This window comes from Colias croceus, chromosome 19, assembly GCF_905220415.1.
Source record: "Colias croceus chromosome 19, ilColCroc2.1".
Taxonomy (NCBI): domain Eukaryota; kingdom Metazoa; phylum Arthropoda; class Insecta; order Lepidoptera; family Pieridae; genus Colias; species Colias croceus.
This window is the reverse complement of record NC_059555.1, coordinates 5,935,680-5,958,753: the sequence shown is the minus strand read 5'-3', so window position 1 is coordinate 5,958,753 and position 23,074 is coordinate 5,935,680. Positions and strand designations below refer to the sequence as shown.

Below are 23,074 nucleotides of genomic sequence, written 5' to 3'. Positions count from 1 at the left end.
GATAATGGCCGTCTTTGATCCAACTTCCATTAAATGCTACATTTATTAGGACATTAATAATGTTTTGGTATGGATATAAATTGAGCGTTTGTTTTCTGTTAAATGAGAGTGAGCTCTAAGCTTTTGTAAATAAGGTTGCTTATGCGTTTTTTGCCTATCACAGTTTTTCTTTCTGAAATATTATAATTAAGAATAGGTACTTCTTTTTCCTATGTCATTACTCACATAGTAAGGAATGTAAAAATGTATAAACTATAAGTACAACGTGTAATTGTGACCCGAAACAAATTTATTCTATTTAGTTCAGCTTTGAATAAATCGTATAAGTTTATTTTCAAGAAAATGGTAAATCCGGCATAAAACAAAAGAATTGTACTTTTAAAATACATAAGAGCCTTTGCATAAAAGCCCTTTATTGTTTCAGGTGACAGAAGACAAGACTAGTGGATGAAGCGTCTATGGAACTGAGATTCATATAAATGTATGTAAAAAATATTTGTTCAACATTTCTTTAAGAGACTATTTTTAGTTATTTCTGTAGATTGAGTCGTTTTGTAACGGAGAAGTTTTTTTTTTGTAAATTTAGCAGGCTTTTATATTGATTAACGCTTGGGGAATACACCTACATATATTTCGACATGGTTCTATATATTTGATTGCGACTCTATCTAATATTTTTCTTATAGTGTCTACCCAATAGTCAAGTAATATCATGAGATTTCATTTATATGCTATATTTCGTGTAAAATATAAATCATTATATTATTTACGTAATATTTTTATTCATATAATCACGATATAGAAATTATTTCGTGTAATAAATCTAAAATGTACCTATTTCTCGAAAAACTATATATAGCTTTCATTTTGTATGCGTGGTTATAAAAGAGTTAATATTATAAATATATAAATAAGTTATGAACACAAAATATAATCTTATAAAGTATACCGTGGTGTACTTTATAATTAAACTAGCTGTTCCCCGCGGTTTCACCCGCATTGCTCTGCTCATGTTGGTCTTAGCGTGATGATATATAGCCTATAACCTTCCTCGATAAATGGGCAATCTAACACCGAAATAATTTTTAAAATCGGACCATTAGTTCCTGAGATTGGCGCGTTCAAACAAACAAACTCTTCAGCTTTATAATATTACAGTTATCCCAAACTAATAATGCGCATAGAAAAATTCGTCACTGTTCGGCAACTGTCATATTCCCCGAGCCTCCGAAGATGATATGTATATAGAGTGGTTAAATTTATTTACTTCATGCATAGTACTTATATTAGAATTATGAGTTTTATTGTGATTTTATGGTAAAAGAGATAAGTAACGAAATTTGTTTCGATAATTCAATGTAAGTTAATAGCGAGAATAAGCCACACGATTGCGAATATATATTTGTTGTATTAATTTACTCGGAAAATTCTACACTAAGAACTATTAAAGTGTCTTACTGAAGCTGGCGTAATGATGGATGTATGGAAGATTAAAATAAGACAAAGTTTATATTTAAAAAAATGATTTTCAAACACTGGTTTACATTTAAATTGTAGAAATCTAATCATTAAAATCTCAGTCCAAAGGATTTACAGAATCAGGGATTATCTCTATTTCTGATATCGTAGAATGATCAGAACTTTCATTATGGTCTTATTAATTTTCACTTTCCCCACTGCTATCTGCTACCTGTGTAAATAATCATTTTATCGGAAAATTCAACTTTGAAACAAAACTAAGAAACTGCGGTTATGTAACAGCAGCTCTATATAATTCCATACAGAGATAATACGTGCGGTCACCACCAATATATAAAGACGACTGACGGATTTTTGAATTATTTGACTGACAGGCTACCGTCACCTATCGCCTGAATTGTTTTCGATTGTGTATGATTCTGAATTGACTCCTATTTCTTTAGAACAAGGTGCAAAATGCAAGTGCATTTTTTAGGGCACTTACGATTCAATGATTCGGGGTGATTCGGGTGTTTCTGGAAATACGATAATTAGCGAAGATCTGCATGCGCATTATTAATTTTGGAGTACTGTAATATAGATTACTTTAGTTAGTTTCGTACCGCATAACCCAAATTACATATCAATCAAACTTCAAAGGGAGGCAAACACTTCAAAAACTAGTTAGAATTAAATTATATTTGTGGATACGAAACTTAGTGTAAACTAATAGACTGTTTGTTTCGGTCAGGTACAATGAATAATTTACGCATTAATAAACAGGCGATACAAAGAAAACAAAGAAGTATCGAGAAAAAGTATTTGTAAAAAAATACAGATATTTTTTTTAGCTTTTTGTTACTTTACATAATGACGTTGATTAGAAAATACGTTTTTAACTGTAGAAATTGTTATTTTTTGGAACGTTGCCAAGTATAATATTGACCAAATTTCTTATTTTCAAAACAGTTCTATTGTTTATAGCTGTTGTGCATTTATTTTTTGTATTATCTGTGCTGCTGTTATATACCTTAGCCACCATCAGGTTATTGATTTTATCTATTTTTAAATCTAACATCCAAAGCGAGAAACTTAAGTTTAATTCAGTTCAGTATCTTCAAATTTAATGAAACATTCCAAAGATGTTTCTAGAAATAAACTTAATGAAAGAAAACCAAATATTTTACAAAAGATACGAACAGTTTAGGGTGTAATAAAGACTGAAACCAATGAGAGTCTTAAGACGCTCGGGCAAGTTCCTCGTTTACGAAATTTACTTTCACGATCTATGTTTTAAATTTTAAATGTTTTGTGGGCTTTGCTTTGTGAGAATATTATTTTCTCATGGGCTCGCTATTACCAGTAATTTCTTCTGTAAGAATAATTGGTTTTAGTTATATCGTTCCTTCATTTAAGTCTATCAAAATTTTAAGTGTGAATGCTTTTATATCAATTTAACTTTTTTGCCGTTCGAGTTTTTCGAGAACCAGTATTTATGAAAGAAACAAACAAAGAAAGAACAAGATTTTAGCATACAAAGGGATATAGGGACAGAGAATGCAGTTTTGTTTTATGCTATGTAGTGATGCCTTAACGCAATACAAATTACGTCATCATGATCACCGTTTTATAAGCATTGATTTCTTCATCAGCATTCCAATATAGAATTAAATTACATTTAAGGTCTAGGTCTACTTAGGTACAAAGAAGAGCATTTAGAAAACGTAAGTGTCTTGAACAGCATCCAGACAAACCTAGCTCTTAGGTCTACTTTACTGTTGACCACAAAGGGGCTAATAGTAAAGTATTTAGCACACAACACAAGTTCTACATACCAGTGCCACCAGATGATTGATTGATGAGGTTAGTCCGTGGCCCTTTGTGACCCAAAACTTTTTGTTTACGGGACACTGCGGGAATTCCAGTTTGTTTGTCCAGCTAAACTTGGACAGACTTAAACATCGGTCTAGATATAGAAGTTTATTTGGAATAGATGGCTAAGCGATTCGGATATAGATTTGATTCTGATGGAATTTCATTATTTTCTGCTCGGTAAAGTGATTGGCGTTAGGAATTATTTATTGTTGTATGAGACGCTATATATTTTTGATGGTTCTGTTCTTATCATAACTTACTTTTAATAATTTTGATTGTCTTATAGTTATTTTCTGTCTTGTTTACGTTAATTTTTAAGATATATTTGGCGCACGCATTAACATAATATTTACAATTCATTTTTTTATTAAAAAAAATGAAAAGAAAAAGACGGTGAATCAAAATGTATCAAAAAGTGTTAAAAAGCGCTTTATTATTTTTAATATATTTTTATATATGAATCAAATCAGAAAATTCCACTCTAAAGTAAAACCGGACTTTCCAAGGAAGCATCAAATTATTACAAGAATGCATCCAGATTCCTGGTTCAGACGCCGTAAGTCGGTTGAAATACCTTCATTCCATAATTCATGAACATTAGTCCTCATGAAGGTAACATAAGACGTTTAAATAAATAACCCAGAATAATATCCCTTGAGAGGCAAGATGGCTGCCGACCGCGGCAGTAATAAAATTATAGGATGCTTGTATCAGATATCAAATTATTGAGATTGCCAGTTATCTTCATAATTTTATTACGCTTTTTTCTCGGTAATATGATCACTTAATAGTGTTCTTAATGTATGTGTTATTGTCTGTTGTCAATGATTTGATTAATCTAAGTTAAATCATATTATCTACTTTATATATTCTATGCTTAGATTTTGTAAGGCATTTTTTATAAATATAAAAAATAATATTTTCATTCAAAGAATAGGTATATTACACTTTCCAGCAACCTTGGCAAGTTCTCTTTCTTACTAAATAGAAATACTTTAAGCATATAATATCAGAAGTAGAAATATGTCCCTGAATTGACTTGTTATTCGTAACATGAAGTAACATTTACATTGTAAAACTCAATCCATTCATTTATTTATTTTGCAGCATTCAAAAGCAACGAAAACAACAACAACAAGACTGTACTGGGAAATGAAATTACTTTATAAAAAGACAATTTTATTAAAACTTGAATTTCACAAACGTGTTCACGTAACACCTCGTTTACAAATAACGTGCGAATAAACTTTCTCCTTGTTACAACGGTTTTACGAATCTAATGAATAGCTATGCTTTTTTATCATAACTTTGCTTGTATTTTTAACAATGTCGTTAGTTTATTTTTATACTTATGTATAAATATAATATATAATATCATTATAATAATATGTATCACTACCACTACATAGTATAAAACAAAGTCACTTGCTTTGTCCTTATATCCCTATGTATGCTTAAAATCTTTAAAAATGTTAAAAGGATTTTGACGCAGTTTTTTAATAGATAGAGTGAAGTCAAGGAAGGTTTTAGTATATAATTAGATTAGGTTTTAGATAAAGCGGGCGAAGCCACGTGTGGAAAGCTAGTTGTATATTAATTTGTGTGATACTTTTTGATATAGGTGGAAAAACAATACCTATATCATATATACTACATAATTTACCAATGAAATTAAATTAATCTTAACTCACTACTATATACTTAACTCGATCGTCGATCAAAGACAACGTTCAATCTATCGATAATATTATATTGTAACAGTATATATAATTATATAACCTAAAAAGGCTGAACTTATTTGGCTGAATACCGAGGGGAAGATAGCTTAGAAATTACTTATAATATGTAGGATGCTTTCTGTGCATAAAATTAAAAAAATACGACTTAGCCGGAGCCGGGCCAAAAAGTTAGCAAGTTAATTCGACAACATTTATCAGCATAAAATTAACTTAGTTTAATGTTTTCATGCGTTAACATATTTTGTCTCATGCAGTCTCATGGTCGTCGTACAAATTATTTCACGAAACAGAATTTATATTATTTTCTAACTGCAAAAGCTTGGACGGCAAAACTCTCTAATAGTAGTTACTGTAACGAAGTCTGTTAGTAAAATTATTGTGGATTGTTTAGAATTTTCAGCATTAGTTGTAGCATGGTCTAATTTGCACTCATTTGGTTTATAGTTAGAGCTATTTATTTAGTGAAATTAGTCTCTTGTTTTGTCACACATTTAGCGTAAGTAATGAGTATACGACATGATCTTCTACAAAATGGTTCTATTTGTTTTAGTAAATTGTTACAATTGTTTATTTATTCCAAACCAAATATGAAAAACAATTTTTATGATTTTAAATTGAATTTATTAGCTTTTGGATTAAGGGATTTACAACATTTCTGGATAAGGGTGTTATTTGATTACCGTTTTGCTAATGCCCGATTGCTGTATTCGATCAAACTAAATGGTTCGGATAATTACCTTTATATTTTTATTCAATTGATATTGCTAAACTGATTTATGTAATAGAGGGATTTCGATAATACAAATTATATACAAGACCGTACTGAATATACTCAATACCGTTCACGTTGAAAGGCAGTGACAAACAACTTTTAACAGTTGTTTTGAGATGCAGTAAGCAACCCTTTAATTAAACGATTGTTACTAAGATATTCCAATTCCCAAGCATACCCACAAAACTTGTAATAAAATAACGTAAATAGATGCAATCTTCACTGATATTCAATGTACCTACTGCCATCGTTTGTATCTATATCATTATCTTATTAAACAGATTCTGTACATCACCATTATTATCTCACACAATCCATCCACACCTTACGTGAACGACGTAAATAATCTATACTAATATTATAAAGCTGAAGAGTTTTTTTGTTTTTTGAATGCGCTAATCTCAGGAACTACTGGTCGGATTTGAAAAATTCTTTCAGTGTTAGATAGCTCATTTATCGAGAAAGGCTATAGGCTATATTATATCATCACGCTTTTCAATTCGCGAGACTACTGCAATGCAGAGCTTATTGTAATACTACCTTAAGATAAGGGTTAAATTCGTATAAAAAATTTAACTAATTTTTAGAAAGGATCCGAATCACGTCCGCTTTCGACAAAGGATGAACACGAACTATCGAGGAAGGTAATAGGCTACATCATCACGCTAAGACCAACTGCAGGAGCGGAGCAACGCGTGTGAAACCGCGGGGCGCAGCGACTAACATTAATATAAATTACATTTTTCTTTTCATATCACTCTCAGTTACCTTGAGGCCAAGAACGTGTCACAAACGAACTGGATTTTCACACATATACGTTTTCCAATTAATCGAAAATCCAATTATGGATATAAACATCCAATAAAGGTTTATCGGCTCTCACCTCCGAACTGTCAAACATTTCGCGCTTCAGTTTTTAATGAATTTATGTATTTACGTGTAATGACGTAATTATTTTTAAGGCATTACGTGCAGGCATGGCGTATGATAAATTTCGGAACGATTTTTAATAGCGGCCATTCGCATGGACCACGATGCGGTGATAATGTTAATGAATTTCATGTCATTATTTTATTTGTCGGTAGTTGTACATCACTTACGGTAATGCAGTTGGGTTTAATTTTACACATACACTGTCTTAATTGTACAGGACCCCTGGTATACTATATTCATCATTTATTACTATCAAGATGATTTTTCATGAGCTGCCTTTTGACTAGACACACAACTGTTTTCCTTATGTTAGTAAATTGTAGCTTATTACGATATAAGGACCTCTGCAGCTGTCTCATGTGTTATGAAATAATTGAATTGTAATATGAATTATATTATTATAACCTGAACACTTTATTTTGTAACTCCCTTTATCACTATACTTTAAGATTACGACCAAAATTTCGGTTTTTCAAATTTCAATCTCAAATATTACATTCCTCCTTTTATACTTTCACATCTAGCCCAAAATCACTCCATTAAATTTCAGGTCAGTACCACCAACCACCAATGTTTCATGAACCAACGTTGCTCTTTAAATCTCTATTCATTAGAATCTATGACAGCTATTAAACATGTATTAAGGTGTAACATTTGAATCACTGCACAAGTTCCACCTGTGCATAACGTGAATATACATTGTAATAAGCTCTTAGCATTTAATCAGTAACTTTAGTTCGTGTTAATAGTTTAAACAGTTGGTACTGCTTAATATAACTTGTTAAGGTTGGTATCTGCTGTTAGCCATTTCAAATGTGGTATATGAAGGTTACTGAGGTTAGTATTTTGTACATTTTCTGAAATTTATTATGTGTTTTACTGGTTATATTAATATGTTAATACTTCAAAAAAAACAGAAAATACAATTCAAGTCCTACTTAGTAATAAAAAAGATTCAAAAATTTATGTAAAAACAACAATAATTCAAAAATAGTTGCCGGATAATGCGAAAACCGCAAAATTAATCCGTTAAAATTTTAGCTTCATTCCAATTGTATGATTTTTATACGAGAGTTGAAACTGGGTTAGGGTATATGAAAGAGCTGTATATTAATGACTTTGGAAGCTCGCTCTGGCAGCATGAAAGCATAGGCTTATGAAATTTTTACTTAATTCTGTTCTAAGCGAACTATAAGTCGAACTATAAGCTGGTGACTGTGCGTTAAAAATGTACCGTGTTTTGTTTTAGATGTTTACCTGAGATTGTGCTTAGAGGAAAGAGTAAGGTCCTGTGTCTTTGCAAGTGCTATTTATGAGAACTACGACGAAAATAGCGCAATAATTTTAGATAGAGATACATAAATTCATTAACTAACTTCTATTTTAATTTGAATAACTAAGTTTTTCATGAAGCAGTGTCGGTCGTTAGATCAGGATAATTTTGGTTTTAAGCTCACTAGTAAATGGTAAAGCTATGTATATTCAAATGTGCTTCAAGAAGAAATCTAATTCAATAAATGTTTCAGTTTGAGTGTGTATTTGATGAAATTAAAACTCCTTCCCTAGTGAAACAGCAAACTAACTCTGTCGACCAAATAAAACATTGTTGCCATGTGTTATGCGATATAAAATTATAATAATGCGGCCTTTATTATATGGCCTATAAAAAGGTCTTTGTTGCAACATATTACGTAACATTAAGAGTATGAAAAATACAACTATATAATAAGAATTTTATTGGACGATTGACGGTGAAATTTTTCCAACCTAATAGGACCAATAATATTATAAGGACTACGGAAAACGTCGTTTCGTCAAAATTCATGGAAGGTGGAGGCAGTTGTATTATGTATTCGAAGAAAATATTTTGGCATTGTCCGGGATTAGTACAAAATTCCGGAAATTGATATTCGCCCATTACTGATAAATATCACATAGAAAACCGACGCAGGATTCGATTCTTTAGGTGTTATTGGAATTATCTGAATCATATTGACTGGAATTACCATAATGTAATTGCGTCAAGAGCTTTGGTTTAATCTTTGTATGATATTGAATAGGAAATTAAATAATCTTCAATAATATGGCATGAAATTAAATTACGAAAAGCAGTAAAAAAAGAAGCATTTTATTTTTAACTAAAATTTTATAAAGCTTGTTTTTCTGATAAAGATTGTGTATGTAGTTGATGCAGAATAAACTAAATAGCAAATTTTTTATTTACGGGACCATTTCTGCATGGTAGAGTTGTTTGTGTTGGACATATAAATACCTAATTGGTTTGTGTAACATATGCATGGATTTTGAGAAAAAGTTTAAACTTTTCCCACTATTATCCTTTTAATTACTTGTTAAAGAATATTAAATGACTGGCTTTATGCACTCATAGTATCTTTACTACACTTTTGGATTTATGAAATCAATGCCTTTTTATTGGCTAGGTACTGAAAAATAATATAAAAAAGCTCATATAAAATATAAGACACAAGTATGTCTTTTTTCAGCTAAAAAAGCACCATTTCTCACAGCACCCCTATTTGAGAACACTCCCCTTAGTATCAAGTCTAGTATCGGAATTCTTGGTGTCAGTATTTCTGATGACATTCAGTTCCGCTATCATTTGGAAGGCAAAGCTACACTAGCTTCCAAAAAATTGGGTGTCCTAAATAGAGCGAAGCAGTATTTCAGGCCTGAACATCTATTACTACTTTACAAAGCGCAAATACGACCTGATATGGAATACTGCTCCCATCTCTGGGCCGGGGCACCACAATATCAGCTCCTGCCACTTGATAGCGTGCAACGAAGAGCCGTCAGAGTTATTGGCAAACAAGCACTTACCGATCGGCTTGATCCTCTGGGTTTACGACGAGACGTTGCATCGTTATGCGATTTCTATCGTCTGTATAATGGGGAGTGCTCTGAGGAGTTGTTTGAGCTGATACCTGCCGCGGAATTCCACTACCGTACCGCACGGCATAAGACCAAGTTTCACGCTCATCATTTGGACCTCTGGCGCTCTAGTACGGTGCGATTTACCCGCCACTTCATTCCGCGCACAACCAAAATGTGGAACAGCCTGCCTTCGGCGATATTCCCGGACGCCTATGACATCGAGGCATTTAAAAAGAGAATATACCTCCACCTCAAAAAGTCGGCAACACATCTTCGGACACATCTGTAGATGCCTATGGGCTGTGGAATTGCTTACCATCAGGCGATCCACATGCTCGTTTGCCTTCTTTGATATAAAAAAAAAAAATAAATAAGATAAAAATAAAGCTACATCGAATGGAATCGAAAATTTATCGCGATTTGAGACGTAGTGTATAACGCTAATAGTGTTCATAAAATACGATATATCAGTCTAACAAATCTCTCAAAAAATGTGTCATTTTGCGAGTTATTTGCGAGTGCCCGTCAATATGTAATGCTAAGGCTTTCTCTGGATGACAAATGACCCTTTTAGGGTTACAGCGAACGCACTCAACACATTTCATATTACGGATTACAGCTCGTGTTAGTGTAGCATACTTAAGAATAACCAAATTTGAGATACTTACATGTATTTTGGCTAAAACCCTTAAACACGCTTAATGATGCGCCGTTGTTCTGTCTTTACTTTGATATAGTTATTTAGTTTATCGGCTAGTACTATGGCGTTATGTTGGCAGCGATGGTTTTAATTCCGAAGTATTGATATTTATAAATAATTTGTTATTATAGTTAAAGTAAATAAATGTCTATTATAAAAATAATATACACAAGAATAGCAAAATATTACCAACATATTAGATTCGTAAACAATGGACATTTTAACAAGAATCGTTCTTACATTGCAGTTGCTATTCGTCTATAAGAAAGATTTCAGAATATATTTTACCATTTTCAAACAGTGCATAACTATTCATAATAAATGGAAAAATTAACACAATTTATTATGAAAAACAAATCTTGACTTCAAGTTGTGCTCCAATTTCTTTCATTAGGAGACCTTTTGACGTGCTATGGAAACGTTACACTATTCAATAAAATAAAATAATGTACTGTCAGTTAAAGTCTCTACAAATAAAATTCAAACATCTTTTGCACATGCGTGTAATTAACTCTGCCAATTTAATTTAATTATTTAATACAGTGAAAGTTAATAAATCAATTACATAGTACCAATGATGTCAAAGTTATGACTGCCGTAATTTTCAAAGGTATATACCGATTCTATAACTGACTTAAATACTGTGTTCTTTGTTAAACTACTTTCATTAATTGAGTTTTAATAGTTAATAGTAGCATCTCTACAAAAATGAAATAATACTTAGCTCATTGAAAGACTTTAACTATTTTTTATTAATATTACCTTCCATTAAACTAGAGCATCATAAAACCGAACTATAAGAACTATTGTAATAACATCGTCAACAAAAATAATAAAACAAAATAAACGACCCATTCGGATCGTAAGCGTCCATTCATCATTTTTATTGTCTCGGAGTTTCAAACCGACAAAAGCCCAATACAAATACCTGCTCATTTCCTCTCGAAATTTCCAAACATTAATTAAAAATATATTAAGAAATCTGAATCCACGTAATCCTCAGGTCATTGTATATCTAACTGCTTCAATTAATTACAATTCGACGGCCATTTGTTGGACGAAATGGGTCTAATAAGTAATTGTACTGCCTTCCTAATTTATGCAAAGGGGAGCCGGATCATCTGAGCACTAAATTGAATTCCCAAGATTTAGGTCTTTTAGATGGTTGCCGTGTTAATTTACATGAATCACGAACATTTAGCTGCATCAGAGACTTGATCATATTATATTATGCAATTAGATAAACAATGATATTAGTAATAATAATAAGGGTCGATTTTTCAATCCTTGGTTAAACTTAAAACTTATTCATGGAATAACGTATTAAACTACCATTTCAAAAATGTATTGTAAATGTTCGTATTTGACAGTTTACAGGAGACATTTTAATATGTTCGTGTAAATACTTTATTGAACGGATAAATTTTACGCAAGGATTGAAAAATCGCCCCTAATAATTTTAGTAATTATATTAATGTGCTTTCAATTATAGTCATTTTAAAATCTACACTATTATTATTATAATTATGAATATTACTACTTAGGCTCATAAACTACTGGACTGATTTTTATGAAATTTGGCACATACAATCTATAGACCCTAAGAAAGAACATAGGCCACTTTTTATTGCGAAATATGTACCACGGGCGAAGCCGGGGTGGACCGCTAGTCTACTATAAAGTGATTATAATTTGAGGACACGCTCTCAAGCTTGTGTTCTTGTGCATTTCTTATTTAGTTTAAAGTGTTTTTATTTATTATTTATTTAGCATGTACCTATGTAAAAACGAATTGAAAAAAACTATTAGGAAGGTTTCCATTCTATATAACATTATCAAGTGTATGCAGCGAGATTTTATTGTATTAAAAAAGTTTTTAATCCAAGTCAGGTGGTCAGCCAGTCAGCAGGTTGCAGGCCGCCGGCCGCAAGGTTGATCAGCTGTAAACCTTTTTAAAGGAATGTTTTTGGAAACATTTTATAATTTGTTTTTAACTACCTGTGGATGAATTGCTGTCAAGCAATTATTGGGTATCCATTTGGTTGTATTTGAGCAGAGTGAAGTTCCCCCACCTGTTGTACTATAACATTCGTTAAACCGAGGCTAAAATGCGTTCGTGCGGCTTGATTAGCTCTGGTTAACCAAAACCGAATGATAGAGATCAATTCGTTTCAATATTTACCTGTAACTCTATACCAATAAAATTATAAAGCTGAAGAGTTTGTTTGTTTGTTTGATCGCGCTTGTCTCAGGAACTATTGGTCCGATTTGAAAAATATTTTTTTCAGTGTTAGATAGCCCATTTATCGAGGAAGGTTATATGCTATAATATATCATCCCCCTAAGACTAACAGGAGCGGAGCCATGTGGATAAAACCACGAAACGCAGCTAGTTAAAAATATTAAGCAAGTGATTCTCTTATTTGATTTACACACATACACACACACACACCCACACACAAACACACACACACACCCACACACCCACACACAAACACACACACACACACACACACACACATATAAACATACATGCATGAAATCTTTTTCTTGTTTAAATTGTAATTTAATTATATTTTAAGTTGAAAAAGGCAACCAACCCATCTACAAAAAATTGTGAAGGGATTCTAAAGCCTGTAACACAGTTTCCAACTAACACAGGCTTTAGTCTCCCCAAATTTTAAATGTATTATTTTATACTTTTTACAATAAAGATTTTTATACTTTATACTTTTTATTTCACAAGTACATAACAACTGTAGTAAAACGTGAATTAATTATTAATATTAAATGATAATATTTAAATACGCTATGTTAATTTTGTCGATGAATTTAAAACTGGCCGGTAATTACGATAATTGCATAGTATAATAAATAAAGGAACGAGTGAAACTGTTTAATTATTATTGTAAAACGAGCGATACGCAGTATGATTATGGTCGAGGTTTTAATACGTAAAATGAATAAAAAAGTCACGAAGAGGTCACTACAATAACTAATAAACATACTTAAAAAAAAAGTTATTTATACATATAGAACGCTTGTAATATAACATTAGTATGATTTTTAATCTTTTGCGTAAACACAAAGAGAGATCTTTTCAATAAGTAAATTCTGATATACTCCCGTTATAGCTTGTATATACGTATTTCGGTCACGATTTGTCGATTACTATTATGTTCGTGATAATGCCTCCTCCGTCCTTCATACCTTATATCGATGTCGATCGATGATAGAAACGTTTAATATCGTCAGTTCCTCATGTTATCTCTTTGTAGCTTAAAAACGTCATAACTATAGTTCTTTTTCTATAATAATATGTGTGTTTGTATAATTATGTATCGAATGGTTTTAGGTAAGCTCAAGGGTAAGCTACTTCTACTACTGACAAGTATGAGTAGAAGTAGCCTACCTAAAACCATTTAAATTATTATTTCAGGTTACAAAATTTGTGCTAAATCTAAGACAATACAGAAATATCATATTCTTTTTTGGAGCAAACATCGTATTTTTTTTTAAACATTACAAATGTAACTCTTCTGATGTTAATAACCTTTTAATGTCGCAAATTAATACCATTAAAATTTCATATTATTTTCTAAGTTTTGCGACATTAAATAAATATATCTAAAGCTTCTAGAAAGCAAAATTAACAAGCCTAAAATTCAATTTAATGTAAAATGTATTTAGTGTTGAAATTGTAACAAAAGCGACCACCAATTCAAATCCAAATAAACATTGAAGCAAATATAATGAGTATTATTCATATTATATACAAATAAATCAACGGTAAGCTCGTACTAAACGTGGTAATTACACATTCAGTTGACTTGGGAAATTTAGAAATGGCACCTTCACACAGAAGCTTAATTATGCGATTCTGAACTTTAATACGTAATTAATGCAAATTCTAAAGGGACCAGCGTAAAGTACAGGTTATATTTATTCTGCCAACTTCACACTTTGCGTAAACTTCGGATCATTTTGAAATTCTCTTCAAAACTTCATATAACGTAATGCCATAAAAGTTAATATTAAGGGTAAGTGTGCAGGTAAGGGTTTTGAAGATCCTTGCACGTATGCCAGGTTACAATTAGGAGAGTTTGTGATGTCGTTTTAGATTATTATGTTGTTTAAAAATGTTCCCTGAATACGCAGGCAGGTTGTGTAAGTTTAATTGAAATCTGTTTAAGGCTGTTATTTTCACATAGTGGTTTCATGTTTATATTTTTTTAATTTGCATAGTTTGTTTGTGTATTAAAACTCTTGGAGATTTTTAATTGATTTATACAGCATAAAATAAGAAAAGTTGAAATAAAAGATGAAACAGATAGAGTATGATAAATAAAGAAACAGTATTGGCATTAAATAGGGCGGCTAAAAAAGCTCTCAATAATTTAGTCAAACACTTTTCTAAAACAGGCAATTCCAGTACGAGAACAAACAATTTAAACATTACGCTTAAATGATTACTTGAAACGAAAATAAACGTTAAGCGAACAATTCCTCGAATCTCTATATCTGTATGTTAATTTAGTTGAATTCTTACAAAAACAGGACCCAAAATAAACGAAAAGCACGTAAAATTATTATTATAAATATGTATGTAAAGAGGGTCCGGGCATTGTATAATTTAATTTTTTCATCCTACTAAAATAAGACCGCAAATTCACAATTATAGTACCGTCAGCCATCTTAACTTCGTCATGCTTTAATCAAGCCGGGAAGGTAAATCGCCGGGCCGTTTACCCTGTGTGTGGTGTAAGTAAAGGGTTCAAGCGTTTATATTAACAACTAAACGGCTCGAACTGGGACAGAATAATGAAACTGGATACCTTTTACAGAGTAATTAAAGTCATCAAACGACATAGAAGGCTTTGAAAGTTTGTTCAGTAGTGTAAAACATTCAAAATAGTGTGGAAAGTATCTTTGTTTATTTGAACGGCGTAGTGGTTAGTGTGAAACAGCGCTACGGCAAAGCTACGTCATGGCGTAGCACTATATGTTCGTAGCACTACATTTCACATGCATGTTTCTGCTGATCGCCTTGTCATAATATAATGTGTGTATATAAAAATATGTTAATGTATGTAAACAAATTAACTTAAAAAATTATATTCAATATTAGCGTTGCGAAAAAATATATCTAGAGGTTTATTAAATATTCAAACTAAAACGTTGGCAATGCTAAATATTATAAGCAATAATAAAAATATAATCATACGCCATTGTTCATACCTTGGTCAACTTTAACAAGCTTGGTACACAACGTGTTTACAGATGTAAGAGATAAGAAAATTAATTTGAATAAAGCATTATCATTTTTTAAAGACGTGCTCTTAGCGGGAATGAGCACGTTTTATCTATAGAAGTTCTGCTATTTTAAGCAGACATATGTTCAAATTAATAACGTTAAAAAAATTACGTTATATTATGATCTTAGAAATTAAAGATATTAATGGACTTTAAACGTGATCTATTCGCGAGAATGAAGCGCGTTTAAAATCCGTTAAAATCTTTTATTTCTAAAAGGAGGATAATTGCGTAAAATCAAATACAAAAAATATTATACAATTTTTTTCAATTTGCTTGAGAGATTTATATAATTCAATTAATTAGTGAAGTTATGAGCGTGTAGAAAACACTTCACTAGGCTCACTTTTTTCATTAAAATAAATGTCTAGATTGCTTAGATTATTAATTTTAATTAGGTATCATTACAATGAGTAGCAACGAAGTTCTTTCTTTGTTTTTATTTGATTATATTATATAACTTAAATAAATTACTACCTCTATGACACAAATCAATATGGGTGATCATAATAATGGTGTTACATTTACATATTATATTAACGATAACGTATATATTAGAAGTACTTAGCCATAATTATACATTAGCTAGTCGTTATTAAGCTTAAAATAAATCGTTTTCAGAGGAATTAATTATTTTTCAGTCATAAACATTAGTAGGTCTATTAAAGGTCTATTTTGGGCGAAGACTTTCAGAAGATTATTGTTTTTGAATTTTTTTTCATTATTGAATTTATTGATTAAAAACCTTCGTAACTAAAATATCCTTCCATCAGTTTCAGAACGAAACATATTTATTCCAACCTAAACGTTTATTTCCATTAAGATGTTATCCGATAAATTATTTTCTCGTGTTTTTTAAAGTCCAATTTTCTACTAATGAGTTTCTACTATCTAGTCTGGAAAGGAGATTAAAATTAAGTCTAACTTACTTAAGGATGTTTCCCTCCTCAGTATCGCAGGATTATGTCTCAGATTAATTGTGAAGAAGGTGCTTTATTTGCGAACTTCTTTAAAAAAATGTATTACATTGATATTTTACATTATAACTTCAAAGTATTTCAAAATTTTGCCTTGCGCTTTTGCTTTTGTAAGTTAAAGTTTTAAAATTATTGAACATTTTCAGAAGTATTAATTATTCGATTGAATATTCAACATTAATTTTATTTACAATCAAGTAATTTAAGTTGCGCTTCTACGTTAGATATGTTCTTAGAATATATAGAGGCAAGATATGGAAATACTTGAATTTGCTTTTGTTTATAAAATATCTTCTATAGGTCGTATCTTGTTACTCTAAACATTTTTTTTATAAAACGCGTTGAATTTGCGGCCGCGAAACGTGCTTAATGTCAAGCAAATTTATTCAACAGCTCGGAGTTGGATGAGTAATAAACATTCAAAAATTCCAGCCGACTTTTTGATTTATGAGAGGTATGGCATTGTACATAAGACTTGTTTTTATTTGTTGATATTTTTCCCACTTATTTTTGTAAAATCACTTATCTATTTTGCGTTACCATATATGTAGCAAATAATAACACTTTATGATCGTTTATTTCCAAAAAATATATTACGATAGCGGTTACCTTAATGCCGCAAAAATATCGACGTTTAAACTGCGGGATGAGCTTTGAAATATGGCAATTTTGGTCAGCGGGCCTTCCCTCGTTAACGTTAAAAAAATATAGATTTCAACTCATTCGCGCATAAAGCTTGCGGCATTTGAATAAACGGGGAATAACCGCGGCTTAATCAAAACGCTTTGAAGCAGAATTCAATACGCTTGAATGAATTTTTCGTATCACAAACTAAGGTTCTCGCAACACTAATTTCTATTGTTGGTTTTAATCCTCTTGGATGCGTTGATTGGGGTAAATCATATTACTGTTTAAAGACAATTTCATTTTCATCTTGTCCCTCGTTGCGAGTTGATGTACTGGATTAAGGAGTAACTGAGATGGTACTAATGGCTCTTGCTAAACTTAATAAGCAGTGAGACCTAGAATTTACTTTATTATATTTTGCCACTTAACTAGTATGCGGTAAAACTAAGGCATTAATGTAACTAAAAATAAGCAAGATTATACCCTCTTACGTTTACAAACGTTTTCAATTCATTGCGTGTATTAAACAGGATAGGCTGTAGCTCTTAAGTAGCTATGCGAAACTTCAAAAGTGTAATTCTTGAAAAATTTGCTTACTTATATGGGGCTACCTTTTAAGGCTATCTTTTAAGACAATAAATGACTGATAACAATGTTATTAAAAAGTTTATTTTTGCGATTTAGTGTCACACAAAACACAATTATTTTCAAATGTCAATCAAAGATATATAGATAACTTGTTACAGTAGTAGTGATTAATTTGGATACTTCGCTTCACTCCGTTGAGCTCGTCCAAACTATCCATCACTTTGGTTTATTCGTCGCATTACCGCATCCATCGTCAAGTGTCATCGACCTTAAGCCGTTAAGATTGTATGGTATATCTGCTTTGATGTTATAAGATTTTGAAAACACATATAATATATATTTTATTATATTTTCATATCGTCATATAGAATTTCGACGAAGGAAAATTCTGTAGCACGATTCAGACTTTTGCTATGAACTTTACAATTTATTGACAAAATAATTACCTAATAAAAATTTTGGTTTTTTTCAGAAAATGTGTAATTACTCAGCATGAAAATCTTAAGTTTTTAATATTTCCTCGACTATATTTATTACATATCCTGTTAGTACGAATTCCATAATTTAACTTAAAATTTATTAACGACGGATCTTTCATTTGGATTATTAACCTTTACTTACGCTAAAGTCTAGAGAAATAAAAACCAAAAGAAGCACTCTTCTAATATATTTTAAATACCCTCAAAAAACGAATTCACTTTTTGTTTATCACCTCTAAAAAGGTCACAGTTCACGACTTTACGACCCATGACGCTTTGAAGAACACCGCGGCTTAGTATTTTATTACTGGTATTTCCATAAATCGATAGGTATTTTGAATGATCATTTGATATTTTATCGCTCAAGCCTACGGCAGTTTTCTGGAAAATTTTCGGCTCGAAATTATCGAGTCACAGGTGGTTACTAAGATCAAAGATTGTACAAAAATTACATTTAATTTTCAACTATTAGATTGGCTCATTCACACCTTCGAAATGATTGTAAAAGCTTTTCGTGGAGGTTGAATTTTTGTTCAGAAACATCTATCTGTAGTTCATGATCATGTAATAATAAAAAATCTAACAAGTGTATTGAATCTTACCTATTTTTTATATCAAATAATGATAGCAAATACGTTCAACCTTTGAAGAAAAATTACTATTCTATACTTACACTCTAATACTAATCACAAAGCTAGTAGGCCACTGTATAACACATGCCTTTCAGCATTTTCTACCTAGAGCGACCGCAAAGTTCTTTGAAGATTCATAATGAATTCAGCTGTTTAAACATAAGCATCTTAATCAATTCCTTTAGTGCAGACCCTGATTTACGCACAATTCAAAGCAAGGCAAGGCTTTAATTTGATGAGAGGTAACCCCTTCGTTACCCGAAGACCTAATTTAGTTACGTATCACATTGGGGATTACCGCGACTCCTCATGTTACGTATTTGCTGAATGGGACCAGTGTTTCAATGAACTTTCTAAGGGATTGCACGTTGAATTATTCTGTTTGGTTAGTGACTAGAATCTGGAGGGTACTTCCATGTTCGGCGCCGAACTTTAAATGGAAAAGGTGAAGGTAACATACGATTTATATAATGTTGCAATTTAGAATACGCTACAAAAACAGTGTTAAGTTAAATACAAAATAAATTTAATTACTTTTTAATAACGTCGGAAAACGTCAGAAATTTTTAAAAAATAATTACGTAATAAAATTTTGTAATTACTTTTTCTTACTTCTTACTATACTACCATCTTATTAATTGGCGAGAGAAGATAATATTCGATATTTTACCTATTCTTATATTATAATTTGTCAACTTCAAAAGATAAGAGTTTAGGAAGCCAACAATGTGAAAATATTGTACAATACATAAGGTAAACGAGGAATATCGTATCCTATATATCGATGAAAAAACTACAGAGATGTCAAAACTTTTTAGCTAGAAGAGGTTGAAAAAGTGAAAACTGTATAATATTTTAATAGAGAAATTGCATTTATTTTGCATATTCTTTTATAAAGAAGTCTATAATAAATATCATCAAATTTAAAATACGAATATACTTTTGGGGTGCGTTATTAAATTTAGAATTATTTATTCAACAATTTTAAATTTCATAAAGCTTATCTAAATTCCTATGAGGTTATTGACATAATGAAACTTATTTCTTACATATTTTAAAATTTAATAGCTCAAAACTTAGCACATTATATTTAAAACCACTTATATCATATCACATATTTATAAAACACTAGCGGTCCGCCCCGGCTTCGCCCGTGGTACATGTTTACGTTTTCTCTCCATAAGAACCATCCTCGCACTTCAAGGAATAGATATTATAAAAAAAGAATTATAGAAATCGGTCCACCCGTTCACGCGTGATGTCGTGACCAAGGAAAACTGGTTTCGTTTTTATATATTATATAGATATATTTAATAGCTTGAAATTCAGCGCATTAAATTTTTAACCTTTTAAATCGTATTCACGACTGCCAGACCTTGACACCGGTCGCTGAACTAATTATCTATTAGCATGCTTATAATAAACGTCTGGAGCCGACGCCTCCACGAAATGATATGATCAAAAACCCAATTACGAGCCGTCAAAAGATCAATGGATAAGTTAATCTCCGTCAGCGAAGTGAAATTAATTTGATAGCTAACAAAATTCTCAAGACCCTTAGCCAGTGGCTAATAAGTAATAACCCATTTTCTTTGTCCGAGACTGAGTAAATAAAATTTAAGTGTAATTCATTAAGACCGGTTTATTGCGAATTCGAATTTTCAGGCTCATCAAATTAAAGGGCTATTAACTTGATGGGACTAAGTTTTTATGACTGGAATCAATGTTATATCTTATTTTACTGATTACGTCTTGTTCAAGTTTATGTCTGATTTTATAAAAACCGAGCAAAAAATTATGATTTTAGATTTACGTAGCAGTTCAATACAAGGGTTTTACGATTTCTGAAATGGTATGTAAGGTAAGGCGAAGTGAATGTTGTTGTACTCTTATTGAGAAACACTATATTATAGGTTATAGAACCAATAATTTTTATTTTGTTTAGTGATGGCAGTCTATCACAGCTGCGAGTCATGCCTTCTATCTATCTATATAATTACATATATAAAAATGATACCCGTTTTCCTTAGTCACGGCATCATGCGTCACGGGTGGACCGATTTCGATATTTTTTTTATTATATTCCTTGAAGTACGAGGATGATTCTTATGTAGAGAACGGGCGAAGCCGGGGCGGACCGCTAGTTTGTCATATAATTAAGTAAATTATAAAAACGCATTGCTTTAATTGTTTTTACATTTGTAACATAATATTTTTAATTAATACAATGATCAATGTAGAGACACGTCTATCACACTCAAGAAAGCCTCATCACAGATTCAAATCAACTAAATTATTTCATGAATATATACGAAACTAAACTCTATTTACAGAACAGAAAGCAACATAATCGAATGTTGTTCCCTCAGCTTCATGGTACATAAGGTTTGTGTAGCATATAAATTTCGTGGCCTGTGTTTGCTTGCGTCGAAATGAAAGATAATTTATTATTGCGGCTACAATGCGCGTGTAAATTATTTTATTAACGTCACATAAATAATAACATGTTGAATTTTAAGCTACTTTTCAATATTGTAACCTCATTGCTTTAATTTCCGTTGCAGAAATGTGGAATTATATTTTGATACAGTTGTTAAATGGCTTTTAATATGAAACCGATGATGCTTTCAGGTATGGTTGTCATGATCATTGTTAACGGTGTTCTCATAATAAATCTTATGTGTACTCTTTATTAAAATATTGAATAGTTATTGGCGTTTTATTATGACTTCGTGTAAGAGAAATGGTATGAAATAATAAATTTTACCATGAAATAAATTATAATAAGGCTAAGTTATAATCATCATGAATTGTTTGTTATAATCAGAGAGATGTATGCCTATGCACACAATCAAATCTTTATAAATCATTATTTTATGAAATAGAGAGAGAGAGAGAGCATTTAAGTTGACCTTACATTTATTTAACAACACAAAATTCCGTTTTAGAATACAGCGAGATAGCATTTTGTAACAAATAAGCGTTTAAAGTAAATTCCTTTGGAAATATAACACCGTCTGAAATAACACTGATTCGCGAGATCCAAGGCTGTTTTCATAAAAATATTTCATACATTTTCGGGTTCGGTTTCATCAAATCTAAAACCGCACGGGGAAAATATTTTATCTTCCCTAACATATATTTAAAGAAACATTAAGCCAGATTCCGGGATCCCTAACCGCAGAGCGTATATAAAAAATTTAACGAACACTCTATGTTCTTACATTAATCATCGAAAAGCCTGCGGGTATTATGAGATTCGGAAAGGGTCTGCTACAACGTGTATAGATGCTTTATAATGAAAAAGATTAAGACAAAGCTTCGGCCTTCCATATATTGTAAACGCACTTTAATTTGTGAATTTTCTCTCACACGTTTTCTGGGAATCAAATTTGTTAGAAATAAAGAGGTGGATTTTTTTTACTGATCTAAGGGTAATGACGTTTTGAAATGTTATTAATTAAAATATTTTTTTATGAAGTTATACAATATAATTTTTCTTTCATTATTAAACCAACGAAAAAAAAATTCTGAAGTAAAGCACTAAGAAACGAGTATCTAAATACTGATGATAATTAAACACTCCAATTAATCTAGTTAAGTGATTAGAATACAAAATCTAAAAAGGTTTTTATCAAGCAAAAGAAAACTCCATAAAATTCCGTTTATATTCACCAGAGAATTCAGATAAATAAAATACGATTTACGATCCTTATACAAATCACTTTATTTTTGTTTGAAATGCGTTTCCCGAATACGCGCGGGATTTCATCGTACGTACAACCATTTGTCGTTTAATTTATATGTTTTAAACAAGAAAACTTTTATTGTCTCGCGACTTTACAAATAAGTGTTGCTAAGGATTTATGTGCTATAAAAATTGCGATGCCAATTGACTTTTAACGGACCTCGCAATGGAGATTTATGCAGTGTAGTGGTGAATGGAAAGGTTTTGCTGAAGGAAAATCTTTGTATGTAGGTAGGTACTTATTTACTATTTTCAAAAAGCTGTACCGATTTTTGTTTAATTTTAAATTAGCTTAATAGCATGACTAGTTAGTTGGCAACCTACCTATATACTTAACC

The 23,074-nt window shown here is 31.2% G+C and overlaps 2 protein-coding genes across 2 annotated transcripts in view; both read left to right on the top strand.

Annotated features, from left to right (window-relative positions):
* Positions 1-425: 425 nt before the first annotated feature.
* LOC123700218 (TWiK family of potassium channels protein 9-like) overlaps positions 426-23,074 on the top strand; it is a 108,328-nt gene continuing 85,679 nt past the window's right edge. Inside the window, exon 1 of the mRNA XM_045647367.1 lies at positions 426-481. The gene's annotated coding sequence lies outside the window, so the exon portion shown is untranslated. The remainder of the gene's footprint in view (positions 482-23,074) is intronic.
* Positions 3,862-9,961, top strand: LOC123700430. Its single transcript, XM_045647641.1, has 2 exons — positions 3,862-3,889; positions 9,282-9,961. Exons 1-2 carry the CDS (start codon positions 3,862-3,864, stop codon positions 9,959-9,961), a joined length of 708 nt encoding a protein of 235 aa, XP_045503597.1.

Bases quoted from the DNA above. Each gene is read 5' to 3' on its own strand.
- LOC123700430 (XM_045647641.1), top strand. From the start codon at position 3,862: ATGCATCCAGATTCCTGGTTCAGACGCC. The intron at 3,890-9,281 runs GTAAGTCGGTTG...GTCTTTTTTCAG, and splicing joins AGATTCCTGGTTCAGACGCC to CTAAAAAAGCACCATTTCTC.